The 21,288-nt window shown below is 53.2% G+C and overlaps 1 protein-coding gene across 1 annotated transcript in view; it reads left to right on the top strand.

Annotated features, from left to right (window-relative positions):
- Positions 1-19,752, top strand: part of CELF4 (CUGBP Elav-like family member 4) — a 76,353-nt gene extending 56,601 nt beyond the window's left edge. The window contains exons 9-11 of the mRNA XM_022587033.3: positions 2,309-2,392; positions 7,486-7,657; positions 16,189-19,752. Coding sequence (XP_022442741.2) covers positions 2,309-2,392; positions 7,486-7,613 — 212 coding nt within the window. The 3' untranslated portion in view covers positions 7,614-7,657; positions 16,189-19,752. The remainder of the gene's footprint in view (positions 1-2,308; positions 2,393-7,485; positions 7,658-16,188) is intronic.
- Positions 19,753-21,288: the final 1,536 nt, after the last annotated feature.

Below are 21,288 nucleotides of genomic sequence, written 5' to 3'. Positions count from 1 at the left end.
ACCATGCTGACGGGACTGAGCCCAGAGGTTCTACGCTCGAAGGCTCCTTGTCTCTTTAAGGAGAACAGAAATAACGTCCACACAAAGCAGCTTGCAGAACTTGAACTTGTAGGGAGGGCCCCAAGTTCAAGGCGGGTGTCAGCGTAGGTTGGAGGGGTGGGGGAAGTCTGGAAGAGTTGGGATGGGAGAGGAAGGGAGGCCCGTGCTGTGGGAGGGGAGTAGGAGGACGGGGGGAAGGCAAATGCCCCTGCCCCTAGAGAGCACCCCCTTCTGGCTGGAGAGAAAGCTTCCCAGACCTACCCGAGAAACAGCCTCAGACTGCAGAATATGGGCTATGGACTCAGGGAGCCCCAGGAAGGGAGACAGTGTGGGGAGGATCTGGGTGGGACCCTGGAGGAGGTGTGGATTAGATGAGGCCTTCAAGCTGGTTCCTGCTGCAAGGGGACTCACATCTAGCTGGGGACCATCAAGGGACACATTCACAGAGTGTGAACCAGTGAGAACCTGCCATGGTTGGAGGGGAGGGGGCGGGGGCAGGGCCACCAGAGCTTGGGGAATCCGGCCCTGGGACCCCTGGCAGTGGGTGAAGGAGCTCGCTTGCGCCGGTTCTGAAAGCGCCGTCAGCTGGCAGAGCCAGCAGTCCAGGGAGGGGAAGCCGGAGGCTGGGGATGGGCAGATGGTGCAGGGCAGGGACCGGGGCCGAGGAGGTCATTGGTTCAGAGGGAGGCTTTGGTGGTCAGAGGACTCTGAGCTACCAGCTGTGACCCTCAAGGGGGTGCAGATAGATGGAGGAAGGAAGTTAGGAGAGCGGGAGGGGAAAGGAGAGGAAGAAAGGGGCGGAGAGATTCCAGAGCTGATGATTTGCTCCAGAACCAGGTGATCTGGCAGCCTCACGCGTCCCAGAGAACCAGGGTGCTGGCTGTGAAAGCCACACAGCAGCCCACATCGGTGCCTTACAGTCTTCACTCTTAAGCTCCTGCCTAGTTTCTACCAGCCTCTGATCAGCACCTCGTTCTTATCCAACTCTTAGCAAGTGCAGCTGTTTCCTCTGCATGTCCTCCATAGGCTGGAAACAAACATTGGAATGTCCACACTTTAGAAGGTTAAGTTATCTGTGGCATGCTCTATTTTAGATGGCAGGAAAAAAACGAAGGAGCTTGGAGAGATTTCCCATTCAGAGTTAAAACTGAGCATTTTGGTCATTTAAAAAGAAACGTGAATCTTCAGAGCTATCTGCAAATTTCAGAAATCCAAAGACCTCAGCGGGGTTCAGGGTTTCTGGGGCACTGAGATGAATGATAGGTAGGTAGAGAGAGAGGAGGGCACAGACTATGGAGGCAGACCGCTTGGGTCTGGGTTCATATCCTGGCTCCATTGCCTACTAGCTGTGTGACTTGGCAGGTGACTTAACCTCTCTGGCCTCAGTTTTCTCTTCTGTGAAGTGGGGATGACAACAGCCTCAGGGCTGCTGTAAGGATTAAGTGAATTAACATCCACGTAAAGTGTGTAGAGCAGCCTGGCATGTAATTCATGCTACAGAAGTGGCAGGGCTGTTATTGCTGTAATGAAACGGGAAGACTTTTACACCATAAGGCTCGTGGTACCCTGGCTTGTGGGTATCCCATCACGGAGCCTTGCAGTGAAGCCCCTTCTGCTCACCTAGCTTGCTGGAGGAGGTGGGGTCAATCTTGGTTTCCATCTCCAAGATCAGGGCTGACTTTAAGGTTCAGGGTAGCAGAGGGTAGGGCCGTTGGGGACCAGATGGGAATCAGGGGCTGCTGGCCACGAGGAGGATGGGGATTCCAGGCCCCAGAGTCCTGCCTCTGGGGGCTGAAGCGAGGCTTCCAGAGGCCCCAGCACCACAGGCATGGCTGCCGCCAGGGCAGCTCCCTCTGACGTCCCCTGAGCAGGGTCCCAGCAGGTCTCCCTACCCCTGCCTCTTCTCAGCATCTCCCCTCCGTGACTGATCAGGCCTTGGCACGTTCACCCCATTCACTGGTTGACTTCACCCCTGGAGCCCTAGAGTTGCAAGGCACCCTGTTATGGACCCATTTTGCAGAAAAGGTCACTGAGGCGCAGAGAAGTTCCGTGACTTGCCCAAGGGCAGAGCGGAGACCAGAGTTCAGACCCGGGGCTCAGCAGCCCCCCGCTTTCCGTGGCCACTTTTGGATCTTGAATGAGACTCCCCCTCCTAACCTCGCCCCCACCCCTCCCTGCTGCCGCTGCCTAACTCGCTCACCTCTCCTCTGTCTCTCTCTTCCCCCACCCCGCCACCCCTCCTCCCCCGCCCCCCCCCCCCCCACCGCAGGGCCCGAGGGCTGTAACCTGTTCATCTACCATCTGCCCCAGGAGTTTGGGGACGCTGAGCTGATGCAGATGTTCCTCCCTTTCGGTAATGTCATCTCCTCGAAAGTGTTTGTGGATCGGGCGACTAACCAAAGTAAATGCTTTGGTGGGTAAAGATAACAAACCAACTTCACCTAGGACAGGGTGGTGCTCGCACCAATTTACCAGTGTCCAACTGCTTTTAACCTGCTCCTTCACATCGGCCCCACCCCCCAAGTGCTCCCTGTGCCCAGCCTACAGCCTCCACCTCTCACCCCTCTTCTCTCTTCTGTTCTTTTGGCTTCTTGGCTTTCTCTGCCCATCCCCCACCCCATCCAGCCCCCCTACCCCCTGTCCCAGTCCAAGAGATAGTCTCTCCTCCCAGGCAAAAAGTTCCATTCCCACCGACTGAGAAGGGGAAGGGACCCACCTTGGGCAGGGGTGGAAGGGCAGGGAGCAGAGCCTGGCGACACCCATTCTCCCAGCGCCCCTCTCCTCTCAAGGCCACAGTGGCCCCGGGGTAAAAGCCAGGCATGATCCTTGGGGTGGGAGGTCCGCCCAGCCGAGGCCCCTACCCCGCCGGCCCCTTGGCCTCCTCTGTCCATCTCTCTGTCCTGCCCCTGCCCCCGTTCTCTGTCTACCCTGCTCTTTGCTCCCCTCCCGCCATCCAATGAACCCTCCTCCCCCTACCCACCCCCTCAGGCCACGAGAGCCAAATTGTTGAGGAATCAGGAAGAGGAAACTGGTTCCTGCCCTCAGGAAGCCTCAGGTCTGAGCTTAGATGAAAATCACATCTATTCAACAGCAGTGAAATCTGCGAGGCACCAAGTAATGGAGGAAGGAGAAAGGCAGGTGGATGCAAATAGACAAAAAGGAAGGGGAGGAAATTCCAGGCAGGGGGAATGGAATGGATGAGGGCATGGGGGCTGGGATGAGAAGAGTCAAAGGTCAGTGAATGAGGAAGCAGGAGGCTTTGAGGAGAAAGGAGGGTTCAGGGGAGACCAGCTGTGAGGGTGGGCCTGTGCTGGGGAGGGTTTCAACCATTCAGGTGAAGACGCTTCATGTGGTGTGGTAGGTAGTGGAAGATGGTGGGAGTAACAGGATGAAGTACTTCTGGTAAATTCTCCTGGGCAGGGTGTTAGATAGGAGACGAAGGACTTGGGAGGATCTAGGAGTATGGTTGTCATATAAAACACAGGATGCCCGGTTAAATCAGAATTTTGGATGAACAATGGATACATTTTTAGCATACGTATATCCCAAATATTACGTGTAATATGTCCCATGCAATATTGGGGATATACTTATACTAAAAAAGTAATTCATTGTTTATCTGAAATTCCAATTCAACTGGGCATCCTGAGTTTCAGTTTGCTTCCAACCTCCTGGAAGCCCACCTCATCCCCACACCTCTCCTCTCCACTCCTCCTTAGCCCCTCTCCCACCTCTTCTGCCTCCATGGGAGCTTCTTTCTGGGGCCAGACCCACTCATGATTCCCCAAGGATTGAGGAGTCCAGTCCCCAGGGCTGAGTCAGCCAGAAGCTCAGACTCTCCAGGCCGACCCCCAGATTCTGGGGCTGTGAGGACAGAATAGGATCCTGCTTTGGCCAGGGAACCTGGGTCCCCCCTTGGGAGTGGGGAAGGGGAGAAGGTACAAAAATGCAGAAGCACCAGGAAGCACATGTTAAGGAGATTGCAGTTTGGAGACCAGCTTTCCGGGACCAGGAGGGGCTTCAGGGTGGAAAGCATGTTCCCCAAGGCAGTCAAGATCTTTGCACATTGTCCTTTCCCCTCTGGCAGCTGCCACTGAAAATCTGTGGCATATCAGTGGCACAGAGTTGCCCCAGCAGCTCATTTCTCTGGGGGATGGGAAAACAAGGCAAAAGGAAAAGACCAGGTGGCACCCCTCCACTGTTTGACTGGTGTTTCTTCTGACGAATTACATTATGTATGTAAAAACGACAAACTGGAGATCAGCTGCCTTTGCTCTCTAAGTAAGCCTCAGATGTTCCATAAATCAGAAGAAAACTGTGAAGAGCCCAGAACATGCTGGGCCCCGGGGCGTCAGCCCTGGACTACCCTTGCCATTAGCTCCTTCAAGTCCTCCAGCAAAGGCTTTCGCCCTGCTGCTTCTGGGAGTCCACGCCCACCTACCTCTACTCTGGCTCTTTCCTCTCTTCCTGAACAAATGGCTAGCGCTGAACATGCACTGGCCTTGAGAAAGGACAGGCTCCCGCCAAGTTGGCTGGCCCAGTGGCTCCTCCTTCAGCCTCTTGGGTTCCCTCCCTCGCTCTGGCAGCCGAGCCTGTGCAGCTTTCCCCAGCACGCACTCATGGGCAAGTTTACTCTCTGGGCCTCAGTGTCCTTATTTGTGGAATGGGGATTTCAGCAGTCAGCTCTCAGCAGTGCTGTGAAGGTCATACGAGATGGTCCATGTGAGGGACCTGGCCAGAGCGGACCTCAGGAGGTGCTAGGGTCCCCTTTATTCCCCAAAGGAAGGGCCATTTTTTTGCACACGTGGTCCTCTGTTAAAGTGAACTCCTTAAAGGCCCCGCGTGCTCTTTATAAGCATAAACAGAATCTTTCAGAGGCCGTCGTGAACATATGTGCAGCACAGATGGTTTCTGCATTGGAAGACGGGCTGGAGGGCCACCAGGAGGGCATCCTACCTGCACAGCCTCCCACGGTCTGGAAGGCAGAAACCTTCTCAGGAGTGGGAGGAATGGGGCAGGGGGTTCTGGGAGAAGGGACACGGCCCTGGAAACCGTGAACATGGGAGATGGTGCCTAGAGCCTTGCCGAAGGGGGGGCCAGCAGGGGAGATGCTCCTTGCCCTGACTGCTAGCCAGTTAACAAAACTAGTTCAGGAAGAAAAGTTCCTTGAGCCCGGAATCCTTCCCAACCCCCAGGCTTCCAGAAACTCAACCCGAAGGCTGGGCGTCTTCCCTCCTCCAGGACCCTCTCTCTCCCTTTACACCTCCACCGTAGACAGCATCTCCAGCCGTTTTTATCTTTCTCCCATCTCTTCCCCACTTTGCTCGTATTTGTTCTTTTGTGGGGGGAACTGCCACCCACAGTTCGGCTATCTTGTCCCAGGAGGAAGAGAGGCGTTTAGTTTGCCCACCCTCTTTAATCTGGGGGAGAGCAGTATAACAGATGCACCATTCACGCATTTGAAAACTGCTCTGCTGACAGCTCGATTTAGTCATCAGTCAGGGAAGTTGGTGGGGAAGGGATGGGCCAGGAGGGCATGAGAGGGGGAGGTGGAAAGATGACTCACATTGATTTCCAACTACGGATAATCAGAAATCTTTCCTATGTGTTTTCGCCCATAGATTAATACATAATACATAGATGTTGGTTATGTTGCCCTGGGCCCATCTCTGACCAATCTCATCCGAGCTCACATGCTACCACTCTTGAGTACACTCACATGCGTGTACACACACCCCTCCCCCATCTTTGATGGCACATGGCCTCCAGAGAAAATGCACACAAATGCAGGAAGGAAAAAGAGAAAAGAGGCCGGTGGAGGCAGTGTCTGGGGCGGAGGTAAAAGGGCCACCACACAGGGAGAGTAAGGGAGGGGTCACAGGCAGGCCCAAGGTACCACAGACAATTAACCGAGAAAGCAGCTTTCTACATCAACGGAGTCTGTACACCTATCCCTTATATATCTAATGGCCGTTTGGAGATGAGCACCCCAAATGAAGTGCATTTGCAGGATGGCCTGGGAACTTCGCCAAGCTTAGTTTCATATATTTTGCAGGATCTAAGCCCATTTTACAGGAGAAAAGGCCTTTAAAGTCAAATAAATTCCAGGAAATACTAGGTTAAACAAAGACATAAAGAAGAGAGAAGTTGGGGTGGTAGAGGGATGTTTTTATTTGTTAATGTGCCATGAACTGTCCCAGAGGGGCCTGGCTGTAAATTTGCTTGACCACCAAAGGCCCTTTCTCAAGGGAGCACCTTTTAGGGCCATTTTTGGGAAATGCTGATGTAGTGTAGTCTATAAGGAGATGCATTCGAAGTTCCAAAAGGTGACTTCTAAATCAGCTTTGGGAACCTAATCCATTCCCACCTGGGAACTGCTTGTTTCAGAAGGTGACTGGGAGCCATGGATGGTTCTATATCCTGTCCTGGGATATTGGGAGGAGTGAACACGTGAAAAGCTCTTCTGCAGTCTGTAGTACACGGAGAAGGCGCTTAGCTAACTTTCGCTAATAGGGTCAATTTGTACTATTATTGTTATGCCATTATTAGTGTTACGAGGGATTCACATCAATGGGTGCGTGCTTAGTCCGGGGCAAGAGCCCCTGCTCCCAGGGTGGAGTTTTACTAAATAAAAGGATGGTGCAGACGGCCCCTGGGAGCGAGGTGGCTGGTTAATGTGAGCCGGTGTGGACTGGCCCCGGTGGCGGTGGCCACCCGGAGCCTGGCTGGGGGCAGCCTCGGCAGGGACGGAGCGGGAGGAGGGGCGCGGGGACCCTGCCTCTGCCCTGCCCCGCGGCCGGGCGGCACTCGCGAGGGGGGCGGCCGGAATCGGCGGCGGCGAAGTTCGCTCCGTGGCGCCTCCCCTCCCTCCCCTCGCACTCCTCTCTCTCCCCAGGCCGGCACCCCGTGCCCTCCCGCTGCCAGGCCCCCTCCTGTCAGGGAGGACAGTGTCCAATAAACTCCTCCACCCGCAGGTGTGTCCGCCCTCTCCCACCGCAGGCAGGGGCTGAGGTGCCGGGGCCGGCGCGGGTGGGGGGCGGGCGCCTCTCCGAGCCCCGCCGCGCCGCGGGCGCCCCGCCTGGGGGAGAGGGCGTGCGGGACAGCGGCGCCGCCCAGAGCCGAGGTGGAGCCGGGGCGGCCCGGCCCGGGGCCGCGCGGGTCGGGGAGCCGGGAGCCGGGAGCCTCGGCAGCGCCCGCCGCCGGAAGATCCGCAAGCACGCGGGCAGTCGGGGGGGGGGGGGGGGGGGCACTAGGCCGGGACGGGGGCGGGGCCCCGAGGGGGAGGAGCCTTGAGCCCCGCCCCCGCCCGGAGGCGTGGCGGGAGCGGGGAGATACCGCCGCCCGCCCCGCCCCGCCCTCGGCCCCACGGACCTTCTCCGCCCCCGCCCCCTCCCGGCCGGGGCGGCCCCGTGGAAACCCAGGCCCTCGTCCCTCGTGTCTCGCCAGGCTTCGTGAGCTTCGACAACCCGGCCAGCGCGCAGACCGCCATCCAGGCCATGAACGGCTTCCAGATCGGCATGAAGAGGCTCAAGGTGCAGCTGAAGCGGCCCAAAGACGCCAATCGCCCGTACTGAGTGCAGGCGGGAGCGTCCCCCGGGGGAGACCAGGACTCGCACAGGTAACCGGGGTCGGCCGGGGCGCGGGGACGGGGGGTTGGGGAGGTTGATACCGGACGGACCCGCCGCCTCCCCTGGCCTCTGTGGGCCGGACGGAGCCTCGCTGTGCCTTGGACCCGCTGCGCCCGGCTCGACCTGCTCCTCGCCCGGTGCCTAGGGGGCAGGCGCAGAGCTGTGGTCACCCCGTCAGAAATGGGTATGACCATACCCCTGCCGCAGAGCTAAGAGGAGCAGGAGTGAGGGAACCGGTCTGAGAAGGTCTACACCGGCAATTTTGTTTGCCAGAAAACCCTGGGGTGAGCAGATGGCAAGCTCAGGGCTGGGAGAGTTTGGGGGAGGAGTAGGCCCTGTGGGGAGCTGTAGGCCTGTGCTGGGGCCTTCTCCCAGACTCCCTGGCTCTCCCCTTCCCAGCTCTCTTGCCTGAAGGGCTGGTGGCTTTTAGACACTTGACCCCTTCACCCCTTCAATTCCCCGCAGCTCAGTCTGGAGAGGAGGGACAGGACTTTTCAAAGGGAACTTTACCAAAAACCAAAACAGGATGGGACAGAAGGTGAGGAGGGTGATGGTATGGGACTGGGGCCACTTACCCCGCCCTCTTTACAGAGGCCATGATGAGTGGGCAGGTGTCACCTTTCCCTCCTCTGTCTGGGTCCTGCCTTACAGCTGAAGGCACAGTCGGCCACTCCTCTTCCAGGCCACGTGCTCCCCTGGGTGAAGCAGCTTCCTGGGGAAGGCGGGAGGGAGGAGATGTGCCTGGCCATCAAAAGTCCACCCCCAGCCTGGTTTCTCCCATTGAGGTACGCTCCACCCGTCCCAGCTCGTTCATAGTCCAGGCGAGGCTGCCCAGTCCTCCGTTGCTTCAGCAGTACCGTGTGCCAGGTACTGTTAGGTACTCAGCATGAGTAAGACTAGTGAGAATCCTTGTCCTTAGCAGGGGAGGCAGACAACAAACAAGGACAGAGGATCAAAGACTAAATTATATAGTGTGTCAAAATTGTTGGTTACAGTTAAATCAGGTAGTCAGGGTAGGCCTTGTTGAGGAGGTGACATCTGAGCAAAGGTTTGAAGAAGGGGAGGCAGGGAGCCACGCCAGGGTTTGGCTGTTCCCTCGGTCCTCGCGCCCAGGGAACAGGCAGTGCACAGGCTCCAAGGTGTGGGCAATGCGGTGTGTTCAAGGACCAGCAGGAGGCCAAGGTGACTGGAGGAGAGCGAGCACGGGGGGGTGTAGTGGAAACGGAGATCCCAGAGGTGAGGAGGGCCACCTCGTGTAGGACCTACAAGCCGTTGCATGGACTTTGGCCTCTCCTCAGAAATGGGGGGCTTGGGGGGAGCCATTGGAGAGCTCCGCACAGAAGAGTGATGTCATTAACTTGCATTTCAGGAGGCTCGCTGGCTGCCGTGTTGATAGATCGTAGGGCCCAAAGCAGAGGCCTAGCGCTGGGACTGCTCAGTCCAGGGTGACAGCAGTCGATGTGGTGTGAGGGAGTTGGTGCTGTTTGTAAGGAATTAGAGGGGATGTGAGAGAAAGAGGCATCAAGGATGACGCTTAGCTTTTGGCCCAAGTAACTGGAAGAGCAGAGTTGTCGTGGTCTGAGATGGAGAGGGATTGGGAGAAAGGTGAGGCACGTGACAGTTACACATCCGAGTGGAGGGTCAGAGTCTGGAGTTTGGGAGGGAGGTCTCCAGCTTCCCAGTCTCCTCTCAAATCCCACCGCTGCCAGCAGGACCCCCTTCATCCACCCAGGAGCAGCCACACTCACCTTCTCTTGAAGAGGGTGCTTGAGCCTCTACTCGCTGCAAAGCTAGAAGAGCAGCGTCCACCTCTCATGCTTCCTCAGTTCCTGCCCCTGTCCGTCTTTGGTCTGTGTGAAATGCACACGCACATGTTCGTTCAGAGCGTGGGCACTTTCTTGTGCCAGATGCTGGCTCAGTGCCGGGATGCCGAGACGCATGGTCACCGTGCTGCCCGCGTGGAGCTTCCAGCTCTGTGCTCACACCGACACGGTGGCAGCCAGCCAATGGGTACATTTCCATAGGAGGGGAGGGACAGTGCAGTGAAAGCAGCCCTTTCGCGACATGGAGCACTTTTTCTTAAACAGGCTTAGCTCTGCCACTAAGGCATGACCTGGGTCAAGGTGCTTTCCCTCTTGGGCTTCCGTTTCTTCAGTGATGAAACCCAGGCATTGGAGCCATCAGAGGACTTTTAAGGAGGCGGCATGCTCCAGTGTCATGCCCTGAGATTCTGAGGGGCCCCTGTGGGTGTGTTTTGTGGCTCCCCCCAAAACAGCTTGTCTTAGCCTCCTAGACCTTGATGCAACTAAAACCCCAAGAAAGGAGGGAACATCTAGGTCAGAGAAATTCCCAGATGAAGGGGTGAGGACGGCAGACTTGTGGTTTGGGACAGAAGGTAAGAAGTGGCCCTCAGGGTAGAACCAGTTAGCAGTCATGATTGGGGTGGGGGCTTGAGAGGAGTGGCTAAAAGAGCAGAGTGGTTTCTTCCACCAGGGAATACAAAGGCCAGAAATATGAGAACCACAGACTTTCACACTGCGCTTACCATGCAAGAGACAGTTCTTGTAGGTGACAACTCTAAGACATAACTATATACTTGTAGCTGCCTATGAGGTAGGTAGTGTTATTATTCCCATTTTATAGATGGAGCACAGACAGATTGAGTCACTTGCTAATCAGCTCCTGAGCAGCAGAGTCATGATATGAAGGGGGAGTGCTTACTTCCAGAGGCTGAGCTCTTAACCCCTTCAAGTAAGGAGATGGATAAACCCCCCTCTGCTATCTTCACCTCACCCCTCCTACCCCAGAGTGTCCTGAATATCAGAGGGGACACATCAGGACCTCCCATTTCTCTGGGGTCAGCCATCTGACTAGCCCCCCACTAGGCAGTCTTCTAAAAAACTGTGAGCTCGCGTAGCTCCTACAGTAGAGTTGACCTTTCAGCTCCATTCCCAGGATTTTAACAAATGGTGCATTCAGGTTCCCAACCCAAGACTGTTCGAGGGTGTAACAGAAGGCAGGTGCCATAGGGCCAGGCTCGGGGAGCGCCGTGGGCAGTGGCTGCTGCCAGTAAGGGAGGGAGGAAACAGCACGCAAAAGCAGCTTAAAACTGCATGATTTTACAGGCCAGCAAAGGGTGTTTACTGATGATGGGTCCTAGTTGCTCGGAAGGGCGGGGCTAGCCTAAGCAGGGGCTCAGGGCCCATAGTTAGGTGTGAATAGGCACCGGAAGGGTGGTCTCATGGCCGGTGGTAAAGACATGAGGCAAATAGGTGGCTGGGTCAGAACTGGAGTGAGGGGGTTCTGGGGAAGGAGGGGGCCCCTGGCAGGGCAGCCGTGGGGAGGGGGAGCGTGGTTGGGCTTTGGTTCCGTAAAATGAGGCCTGGGTAGGGTGGGGTCTGCGCACCCTGATGGATGGGAGCATGGGTTCCTGGCTTCATTGCTGCCCCTGCCCCTCATCTTGCGCTAAGATGGGAGTTTCTCCCAGAAATCTTTACGGGGAAACTAAGAGGAAGGAAACAAAGGCAGGGAAAGTGGGCAGAAACACGAACGTGGCCAGGTCCAGGCAGACACCCAAGTCCCTTGTTCCACCTCTGGGCCCAGGCTGAGGGCGGGCGCGCGGGCATCCGGCTCTTTGGAGGGAGAACCCTCTGAGTGGCGTGTCTGACTCCCTGGGAGCCCCGTTTCTTCTGGCCCCGGGCTTTGGTTCTGAGTGTGCTTTTGCACAGCGTCTGCTCTGAGCTTTGCAGGCACGGGTGCTTCGGGTCAGACCTGCCCAGTGCTGGGCTGTGGCTTTGGGCCTGGGCCTTCTCTGGCTAGAGGCCAGCTGTGTTTAGGACCTGGCATCTGAATTGGCTCAGCTTGACCAGGTCATGAGGTGGGGCTTCCCGGTCCTGATTCAAGCTCCCCTACGCCGGTCAGTGACTCTGCTGTCACCTCTAGGGCTGTGCTCGGAGAGGCTCTTCCAGAGGGTGGCCAGGCAGGGGTCACTGTGCAGGCAGAGGTGCCACCGCTCCCTAATGAAGAAAGTGGTCAGCAGTGCATGGGAAGAACCCCAGGGAGCCTCCTTAGCGGCTGAACGAGTTTGAGTGTTTGTGTGCTGGGGACCAAGTGTGTGTGAGAGGGGAGTGGGTACGAGAAGGTTCCCTGGATGGAGACTTGGGGCGGAGCTGTGTGAAATTCAGGCTCGAATCCCCAGCACTGGGCAGTGCCAGGCACTGAAGGGTGGCTGGAGGAAAGCTGGCAGCCGGCAAAGGAGCACAGTGGAGTGGGGAGGAGTGGGCGTCCCAGGACTGGGTGCAGGTGTCCCTGGGTTGCCGTGGCTGACACCTGATGGCGCTGCCCTCCGCGCCGTGAGGCTTTCAGGATCTTAGTTCCCCCACCAGGGATTGAACCCGGGCCCTCAGCAGCGAGGGCACAGTCCTAACCACCGGACCGCTGGGGAATTCCCCCTCCTCAGTTCTTAGGCCTCTTCTCCCGCCCCAGGGGCCCGCCAGTTGGCTCTCCTGGGTGGTGGGTCTAAGGGCTTGCTTTCCGGAGGGGCTGGAGATGCAGACGGGCCTTGCTGGGCCCTGGTCTTGGTGAGGGAGATCTGCTGTGGGAGGAGCAGGACGGCAGGCAGGGCAGCCGGGCTCTGCGGAGGAAGAGGGGCGGGGCTCTTCTGAGAAGCGGAGCTGGAGGCCGGCTCAGGCTTAAAATAGTCGCCTCTCAGCTGTTTTGCATCTTATCCACAGTGATGTGTCATGACCTCAGGCTTCCCTTCCACACTCCCTGTAGGGAAACACAAAGCCGAGAGTGGAAGCCGCTGCGTGTAGAAGCCCGGTGCGTCGGAAACCCCTGCAGACTCTGCAAGCCTGGTGCACAGACCCGGGGGCTGCAGGGGAGCAGGGACTGGGAAGTGAGCTCAGGGGTAACCGTGAGGAGGGCGTAGGGCTGGGGGCCCCCAGTGCCCTGGGTGGGGGCAAAGGACCCCCAATGGTGAAGCGTGCTCAAGACAACTCAAAACGGAATAATTGGATGATGCTTGACAGAGAAGGGAGCTCAGCCTCCACCAGTTAGGGCTCCACTAGTGAAGAAGGCAGGTCGGGGCTTGTGAGATGGGTCAGTCTAGAAAGCTGTACGTGGAGGGGTATAGGGTATGAAGGAATGGAGAAGGGGGAGGTGGAGTGGGGGAAGGCAGCAGAGCACAAGTGACAGCAGCAGAGAGACTGGGGAAACGGGGCCATAGCCCGCCCCTCTCCAGTGGAGTCTCCTGTTCCGTGTGACCAGCACTGCAGGGCACCCTAGTCTTCCACGTGACCATTTCCTGGGTCAGAGCTGCAGAGCCGTCTAAAGGCTTCACGTGCCAGGAAGCAGCCTTGCTTTGGCCACGTGGGCCACCTTGAGAGCAAAACAGAGAGAGTAAAGGCGATCATGAAATAAAATCAGTTGTGCCAGGATGTGTCTGTAGAATTCTGAGAACGTTGATGTGATTTACTCTAAATCTCAGAACTACAAGTGTTCATTTTCTGAAGGTTCTGAGGAAAGAGGGTTGAGGCAGAGTGGACGGGGAGAGGCTCACGGCCTCATGCAGCGGGTGCTCTTTTAGTGGGGACGCCCTTCTCTGGGGATGGCGGCCACGCGGGACGGGACAGGGCGGGAGGGCTGAGTTGCCGTCTGCGTGCGCTGTACTGGGCAGCCGGGTGTTTTGGGGACGGACCCCACGGATACAGCCGTCGCCTTAATCAGCCTCTGCCCCACCCGGCAAATCGGGGCCACCCGGTCAGGCTCCCCCTGCTGGGCCACAGGCTGAAGCCACGGAAGGCTGGGGAGGCGAGGAGAGCTCGGCACCTGGGGGAGAGGGAAAGAATCAAGGGTGGTCAGAGGCAGAGAGCGTGCTCCCTGATCTGCTTGCCGGCCACGGTGGTTTGAGGGGCTGTTTTAGTTTTTTCTGGCCCCCTCACCAAGCTGCCTACACCCTCCCTCCTCTTCCCAGCGCATGATGGATGCCCTTAGTGGCCCTGTGTGAGGTTCTGCTACTGTTCACGGTGTATCATGTGTCTGCACAAACAACCGTGTGTGCGTGTGCGTGTGCGTGAGTGTGTGTGTGTTGACGTGCCCATGTTGTTTGTCTGCCGGCTTCCTCCATCCTTTGAGTTTTTTTCAGTTCTCTTATGATTTGACTGCTGTTCTCTCATTAGAGCTTTTAGATTGATGCTGTGGTCTGGTGCTGTATAAATATTTTTCCTTTTAATTTTGTTTTAACTTCTTCCTTGCCCTTCTTCACCCTCAACCCGACTCTCCCTGTCCCACCCCCCACACTCCCCGACCCAACCCGCCCCCCCCTCCTCCTCCCCCCTTGCCCACACTCTCTTGTCCTCTCTCTCTTTCTCTCTCTCTCTACATATATAAATATATATATAAATCTTTTCTTCTTTTGTCATTCAATCAAATTCCAACAACCCAACCAGGGCCAGTCAAATCCACCACAGTCTCGCGCTGAGCTAGGAATAAAGTTCACGTAATCACATGAGAGTGGAGAAAACAGTCCCCCATCCGTAAGTTCAAATCAACTCAAAGTTCACAGTGTGACATGATGGCGTCATGTAACAAGGCTAAGAATCGGTTGCATGACAATTGCCGTCAAGTTTCGTGGAGGTGCTGTGATTGGAGCGTTTTTCTTGGATGTTGTATCAGTTGATGATTGGCCAGTCATGATCACACGTGCATTTTCTTGACTTTTGTGCTGCCACAATCTTTTTTGCTGTGCTCATTTTCGTTTCGTTCTTGGTGCTTGCAGTGGTTTTACTTTCTGTTGTTTGGTTTTTCTTGTTCAGCGTTTTTTATGCTTCTCTAGATGTCACATAGAGAAAAAAAAACAAAAGAACAAAAAAATAGTAAAAATAAAGATGAATTCCCGAATTATCGGACATGGGATCATTTAACTGTGCAAACCATTATTTTTTTTTTCTTAAAAATGAGGAAAACATCTTAAAAGTATCTATGCGTGGTTGATTTACTTGCACTTGAAAATATTGTGATTTTATTTTTTTCTAGAAATTTGGGGGCCTTTTTCAATTGACACTTTCCTAGGTCTGGTCTTTTTCCAGTTAGGCTATTTTAAATCTCACTTCAAAAGGAAAAACAAAAAGAAAAAAACAAAAACAAAATCTCTACAGTAACGGAATGATAAAAAAAAAAAAAAAAAAATTCTAAACCAAAAACCTAGAGTTCAAAGCCCGGGGCCTCTGAGAGAGAGCCCGGTAGCAATTGTAAGGTTTGTATTGTAGCCACTTCTGCTAAATTAAATGTGGGGAGGGAGGTGGGGGCCTGGGAGTTGGGAGGGCTTTTTGGTCGGTTTGGAAGAAACAGTACTAACAAAAGCAAAATGCACCTTTTTGTTTACAACTGAAAAAGGGTCCTTGACAAGTGTTTTTTAATTTTATTATTATTTTATTTGGTGTTGTAATTGTTTAGATTGCTGTGTACGGTTTGCTGTTTGTTGAATCAACAGTGTGAAAAACCTGCCAGCATGGATTGATATACGCATGACGTTGTCCCCTCAACTGGGGGCTTTGCAGTTCTAACTCTCTTGATGTAACCAGTCACCCCCATGTATAAGTGGAAGCTGCTTGCTAGAATGGAGACGAGTCTCATTTGTTAATTCACAATGATTAAGCATTTTCCTTCTGATTCTAGTCGGATCATGATTTTTTTTCTTTGAAATGCAAAACAAAACACCAAAAAGCCACCATTCAAAACAAAATCAAGAATTGTCTGAGTTAATTTAACTTTGATGATTAAATCCGTTCTAACTTCTTTTAGGTTCTCCCCATCCACTTCCTCGAAGTGCTGAATTTCCTCTAAATTCCCTGGCATGTATGAGAAAAATATTATGTGTGTGTGTGTGTGTGTATGTGTGTATCTATGCATATACATACACACATATCCATGTATATCCACATATGTGCAGGTGAATATATTCTACACATATATCCAGATATACATATATATACATAGCCTCGCAAATAGTGACCTGGGGAAAGAGGTGGTTGGCTTGGAAACTGGGCAAGAATTCTGCAAAATTCATGTCACGGATCTTGAGGGGGGAGTGGGCTGGGCTGCTAGATTTTTGCTATCTTGTTTGCTAGGCTTCTGTATACATATTGTATCTGGGCTAGATCCCTTAGAGATCAGTTTAATGATGAATTCATATCCCACAGTCCCAAATTCTTCCCTTAGATCTAGCCGTCCCCCAATCCAGAACTCTAAAGGAACCCAAATCAAAAACCCTGTCCCAACAACCAAACCTCAGCTACAACCATCACCACTAGACCTCCCAGTGGTTTCTTACTCTGAATAGAAGAGTCGATTTCTTTTTTATGTATCATGATCATGACTAATTCTCATACTGGTCTCTTCCCCCTCTCCCGCTATCCCCCAGAGCTCCCGCCCTAACCCCCGAGGCAGGTTCCTTTTGGTGTTTGGATGCATTTTGTGTTTCCTCTCTTGGCTTAATCAGCCCTGATTTTCTTCATTTTAGGGCAGGATGCTGAACGGGCTACATTAAAAAACAAACCTCTCTCTATATATATTTATAAATGAGAACTGTTGGATGACACCTTTGACATATCAGCCAATATCAATCAAGCTGAAGACTCCAGACACTCTCTGTGACTGTCACATTTCTTCAAGGAAAGTATAGCGTCTGTGGAGTTCAGAGGGCACGTGTTTGGGGGAAAAATATATATGACATAAAGAAGAAGAAGATGAAGAAAAACGAGAAAAAAAAAGGCAACTTTAAAACAAAATAACTTGAGACAAGGTGGGGAGGCTGCAGGGCTGGGAACCGGGAAGGGCCGCTGCTTCCCGATCCCTGGGGCTTTTCCAGCCCATGGGCGCCTGAGGCAGGCTGGGGCAAGCGGTGTGTCTGGTGGGGCCTGGTCCCCAGGGGGGCGGCTGGGAGGCCGCCACTGATCATCTCTATCTGTCATTCCTTTAGCTATTTAGGGACCAAAGGACCAAACTTTTTATTGCAGATGTGTAGCTCTAGGTCAAATAGAGGGGGAACGGAGGAGAACCTCCTTCCTGCCTCATGGCTGTTCTTGAAACAGCTTAGAGCGATTCTATGAAAAATGTAATTAAAAAAAAAAAACACAAAAAACACAAAAAAACAAAAAAAAAGAAAAATAATGCTTCAATGCTTTTAAAACAGCAAGATAATAGTTCTTTGATACTTTGAGAGGCGCTTTGATTACTGTCATTCAAGTCTATGACACTTTCCTATGGTTTTCTGTATTATATGTCTGGATGGAGCTGTTAAGACGAACAAATTGGTGGATATTCGGGGAAAGTAACAAAATATGAAAACTCGTTAACCGTGAAGTGTGAGAAAAGGAGGGGAAAACAAGGGACTGACGAGGCAAGATAATTGTTGTGAAAAGTCTGTAAATGCTTCTAACTCTTCCCCCTCTTAAAATCATAATAGTTGTACAGAATTTTAAAAAGGAGAAGTTTAAAATACCTATATAATAGAAGAAAAATTAGAGGAAAGCAAAAAAAAAAAAAAAAAACCTATAGAAGTTAGCGTTACTGCTAAAATCCCAGATGTTGTAGGACTGTACTTTTGTAGAGTTTAGACTGAGCATCAATCCCTTCTCCCCGCGAGTGCTGTTGGATGCCGTTGACCCCGAGGGCCAGGCCGGACCCGCCCAGACCTGTGGGCCCCTGGCTGCCCACCTCCGGTGGAGGCCGCGCCTCTGGCAGGAAGGCCCGCCGCCGCCTCCGCCCTCGCCTCGCTTCGCTCCGGGAGCTGCGCGCGCTCGCCCGCTCTCCGCAAGCCCTCGACACCTCTGCTTCACTCGCCTTCCATGCTTGCTCCAGAGACTTTCCGGGCAAGGGAGACCTGGGAACTTTCATCTTAAAACAACTAAACAACACACACACACACAAAAACCTTAAACAAGAGAGAGAAAAAAAAAATCTTTGAAGAATTTCTGAAACTGTTTACAAGGAATTTTGAAAAACAGGGATGTTTAAATGATGCCGGCTCTGTTTTTCTGTAAATAAATTTGCATATTTTGTAGGACTTTTAATTGTAATGATAGAGAAAAAAAAACAAGGAAAACTATTTAATGAAAGCACGATATTTATCTTTGGTAAATGACTTTAGAGCAGTTAAAAAAGACATTGCTTAAAAAAACTCAGAATCAGAAAAAAACACTGAATTATTTAAGAACACATATATTTTAAAGTATAACATATTTATTATAATTTATTTGCACCGCTGGGAGGACTTGCTTTGGCTTTCCGCCTTGACGCCCTCCTCACTGATGTCCTGTTCATCTGGAGGCTGGGGGGCCCTTGGACCTACCATGTTTTTTCCTTTTTTGCTTTAGAAGAACATCTATCTGGTTCCTCTCAGGCCTTCTGCCTTTCTTTCTATTTTGTTGGTTAATTATTATTTTTAAAATTTTCTTTTTCTTTTTCTTGGCTCCTTTTAGGATGTCCAGATGTTGTAAAAAAAAAAAATGAAAAAAACAAAACAGCTGCAGTTCAGTACAACTGCTCTTTTCACACTCAACTCCCTAAAACTCCTTGTAACCTTCTGTAACTATTGGATGACGCTTTCTCCAGCTTAGCCCTAAATAAAGCACAGTTTAAAAAAAAAAAAAAGCCTTGTCCGTGGTGCTCTGTGGTTCGTGGAATCTGGCCAGCCGTGCCTCTGGGGCCCAGGGCTGGCCCACTGGAAGCAGCTTTGGTCCTTCCCTCCGTGGAATCTGTCTGCTACCTGGACCCTCTAGAAAAATCTCTCGACCGGTGTGTGCCTCGGAAAGTCTCCACTGCAAGCCCATCCCTAGGTTCCTGGGCAGGGATGGCCACAGTGCCCAAACCTAACAAGAAGTCCCCCTTTCCTCCCTGACACGGGGAAAAGCAAGCCAGCAGACTGGAGCTGGGGTGGGGACGAAGTGCTGTGAGGAGCTGGGGAAGCAGGCAGTGGAGGCAGGGCCCGCAGTAAAGGAAGGTGAGGACACAGCCCCAGACTTGCCAGCCAGCACTTTTGGTCCTGCACTTCCCACTGCATTGACAGTGTGCCTGGGTGGACAAGACCGTGGGTTCTAGATGATCCTCAGAGGCGGAGTTCTGGTGGGAGGAGCTTGGGGTGCCGCCTTCTCTGTATCGTGACACAGAGACAGAGATAGGGAGATGTCCAAACCCTGAATGCCACAGGAGGTTTGAGAGGAAGGTATTGGGGCGGAGGGGGGGGGTGTCGGGGGGAGGGTTCCAAAGGAGGAAGAATGTGAAATAGGGCTTGGAGGAGGGGAGGTGGAGAGGAGGGAACAGGTCCTCCTGAGGTGAGAACCCAGACATGCACGCCAGCCTCAAGCCTTCATCAGACTCTGTCCTACGACAGCCCCTGCCCCAGCCTCCAGCCTTGCAGCTCGGTCTAGGAATGGGCAGTTTCCACCAAGGGCTTCCACCTTGGAAAACCCTTGTGGTGGGGCGGGGAGAAGACGAGAGTCCTAGGACACCCGGGTGTTTGTCTGTCTGTCTGTGTCCTCCCGTGAGAAAGTGGGGAATGGCTCAGCCCCACCTGTCCTCTCTGCGGGAAGACTGGTGGAGAGCAGCGCGCAGAGCCCCAGCTACAGAGCAGCACCCGGACCCTGCTTCTATCCTCTCCTCCCGTCTCGCTTCCCAGGGCCAAGGCCCAATCCCATGTTTCCCACGCTAGCCTGTGGAATTGTTAGCCTGGGGAGAAAAGACCTTTATGCATCAGGACCCAGGGCAAGCCTTCAAGTCTTGGCTTCAGACTTGGAGACAGTACCAAGATGAGACCTTCCCTCATAAGTATGTGAAAATAACCCACACTTAACCTACCAGTTCTGGGGAGCTTGTGAGGGGCTGGACTTCTTGGAGGAATTCACTGCAAGGGGTGGTTGTCACACTGGGGGTTATGCTACACTGTGAGGAACAGAAAGGTGTTTTCTAAGGAGTTCTCTGGGTTTCGAGCCTCAGACTATTCAAAACCGTGGTTTCTGTTGGACATTTGCTGCCGAAAGGCACTGAGTCTGCCAGAGGATGACAGCCTCAACCATACTGCGTCCTGTCGCTCTCTCAGACCCCAGGGAGCCTCACGGGCCTCCCCAGACCTCCCCTGTGCCTTTGTCACCACTTCCCCACTGTGCTGCTCTCTGGCGCAGCCCTCCTGCCACCTCCACCGCTCGGGCTCAGGGGCAGTAGGGGCCCAGGGCGCTGCCCCCAAGGAGCTGGGCTGTGCAGGGGGTTGGCCTCTTTTGCCCTGTTCCAGGCACGGTTGACTGAGAGATGAAAACACAAGGCCCAGATATGAATCCGCCAGTTCTATAAAAGAAACCTTCTATTTCAAACCGCGCACCAAGTGACTAATATATGCACAGCGCGTTTAAGAGAGAATGTAATTTATTAGCCTCTGGGGGGAAAGCCATAGATAGGTTCCTTGAAAAGTTGCTGAAAACTCTCAGGTCACTTTGCACACGATTACAGGGAGTGCAGGGATCCCGCAGCTCATCCATCATCCCCTGGTTAAGAGCCCCTGGTTTGCAGTGTTATTTAAGAAAACCCAAGACACAATTCTCATTAATTTCTGCTTATATTCTATGACTTCTGTTTCTCTGCTAGTACAGCCATCCCTTGGAATCTGCAGGGGATTCGTTCCAGGACCCCTGCGGGTACCGAAATCCGTAGATGCTCAAAATGGTGCAGTACAGTCGGGCCTCCGTAACCGTGGGTTCTTCATCCATGGATATGGAGGGCCGGGTATGTTCTACCTAAAGTGTTTGATTCCTTCATAGCTCCCCTATTTTTAGTTATTTCTTTTTAATTTTTTAAAATTAAAAAAAAATTTTTTTTTTTTTTTTTTAATCTTTTGGCCATGCCGCGTGGCATGTGGGATCTTTGTTCCCTGAGCAGGGATCAAACCCATTCCCCCTGCATTGGAAGCGTGGAGTCTTAACCACTGGACCACCAGGGAAGTCCCTCCCCTATTTTTAAAAGACTTTTTATTTATTATTATAAACCTTTTATTTCAAGCATAATGGAAAGTAGAGATACTTGCAAAACAAACCCCTGTGCACATACCACTTAACTTTAATGTACATCAACTCATGAATTATTTTGAAGTTATCAAGTCATTTCATTGGCAGATGCCTCCGTTTCCCCGCAACAGTTTCGACGCTGCATTGACGTGTTCAGGCTGGCTCTGGGCTGTCGGGCAGCTGCACCCTTGCTGTGGCAATTGCGGGGCTCTGTGGCCTCTCCCAGCCTCATCCGTGGGTGGGCACTGGCGCCTGGTGTGAGGCCAGGCCTCCCTCCAGCCTCTGTTCCGGCAGCACTTTCAAAGGACTTTCAGCTCTTCATCCACCCCTTTGTACTCATACCTTCTCTCTTGCTTTTCTCTTTCTTTCTCTCCTTTGATGTTAATGTGAGAAAAGTGTTGCTGAGCTAGATCCCACCCTCTCCTGAACACAGAGCACCAATACAGTGACACAGACTGTCCCAGAGCTCTCCCACCCACACGAGTGCCTCCAAGTCCAATATCCACCTTCCAAGTTCTAACGCCCCTGGGCTGGGCAAATACGCAGCTCCTCCTGGCACGGGTCTGCAG

Source organism: Delphinapterus leucas, chromosome 14, assembly GCF_059928025.1.
Source record: "Delphinapterus leucas isolate spDelLeu-1000000601 "Yukka" chromosome 14, BTC_Dleu_Yukka2, whole genome shotgun sequence".
In the NCBI taxonomy this organism is placed as follows: domain Eukaryota; kingdom Metazoa; phylum Chordata; class Mammalia; order Artiodactyla; family Monodontidae; genus Delphinapterus; species Delphinapterus leucas.
This window is presented reverse-complemented; position numbering and strand designations above follow the sequence as displayed.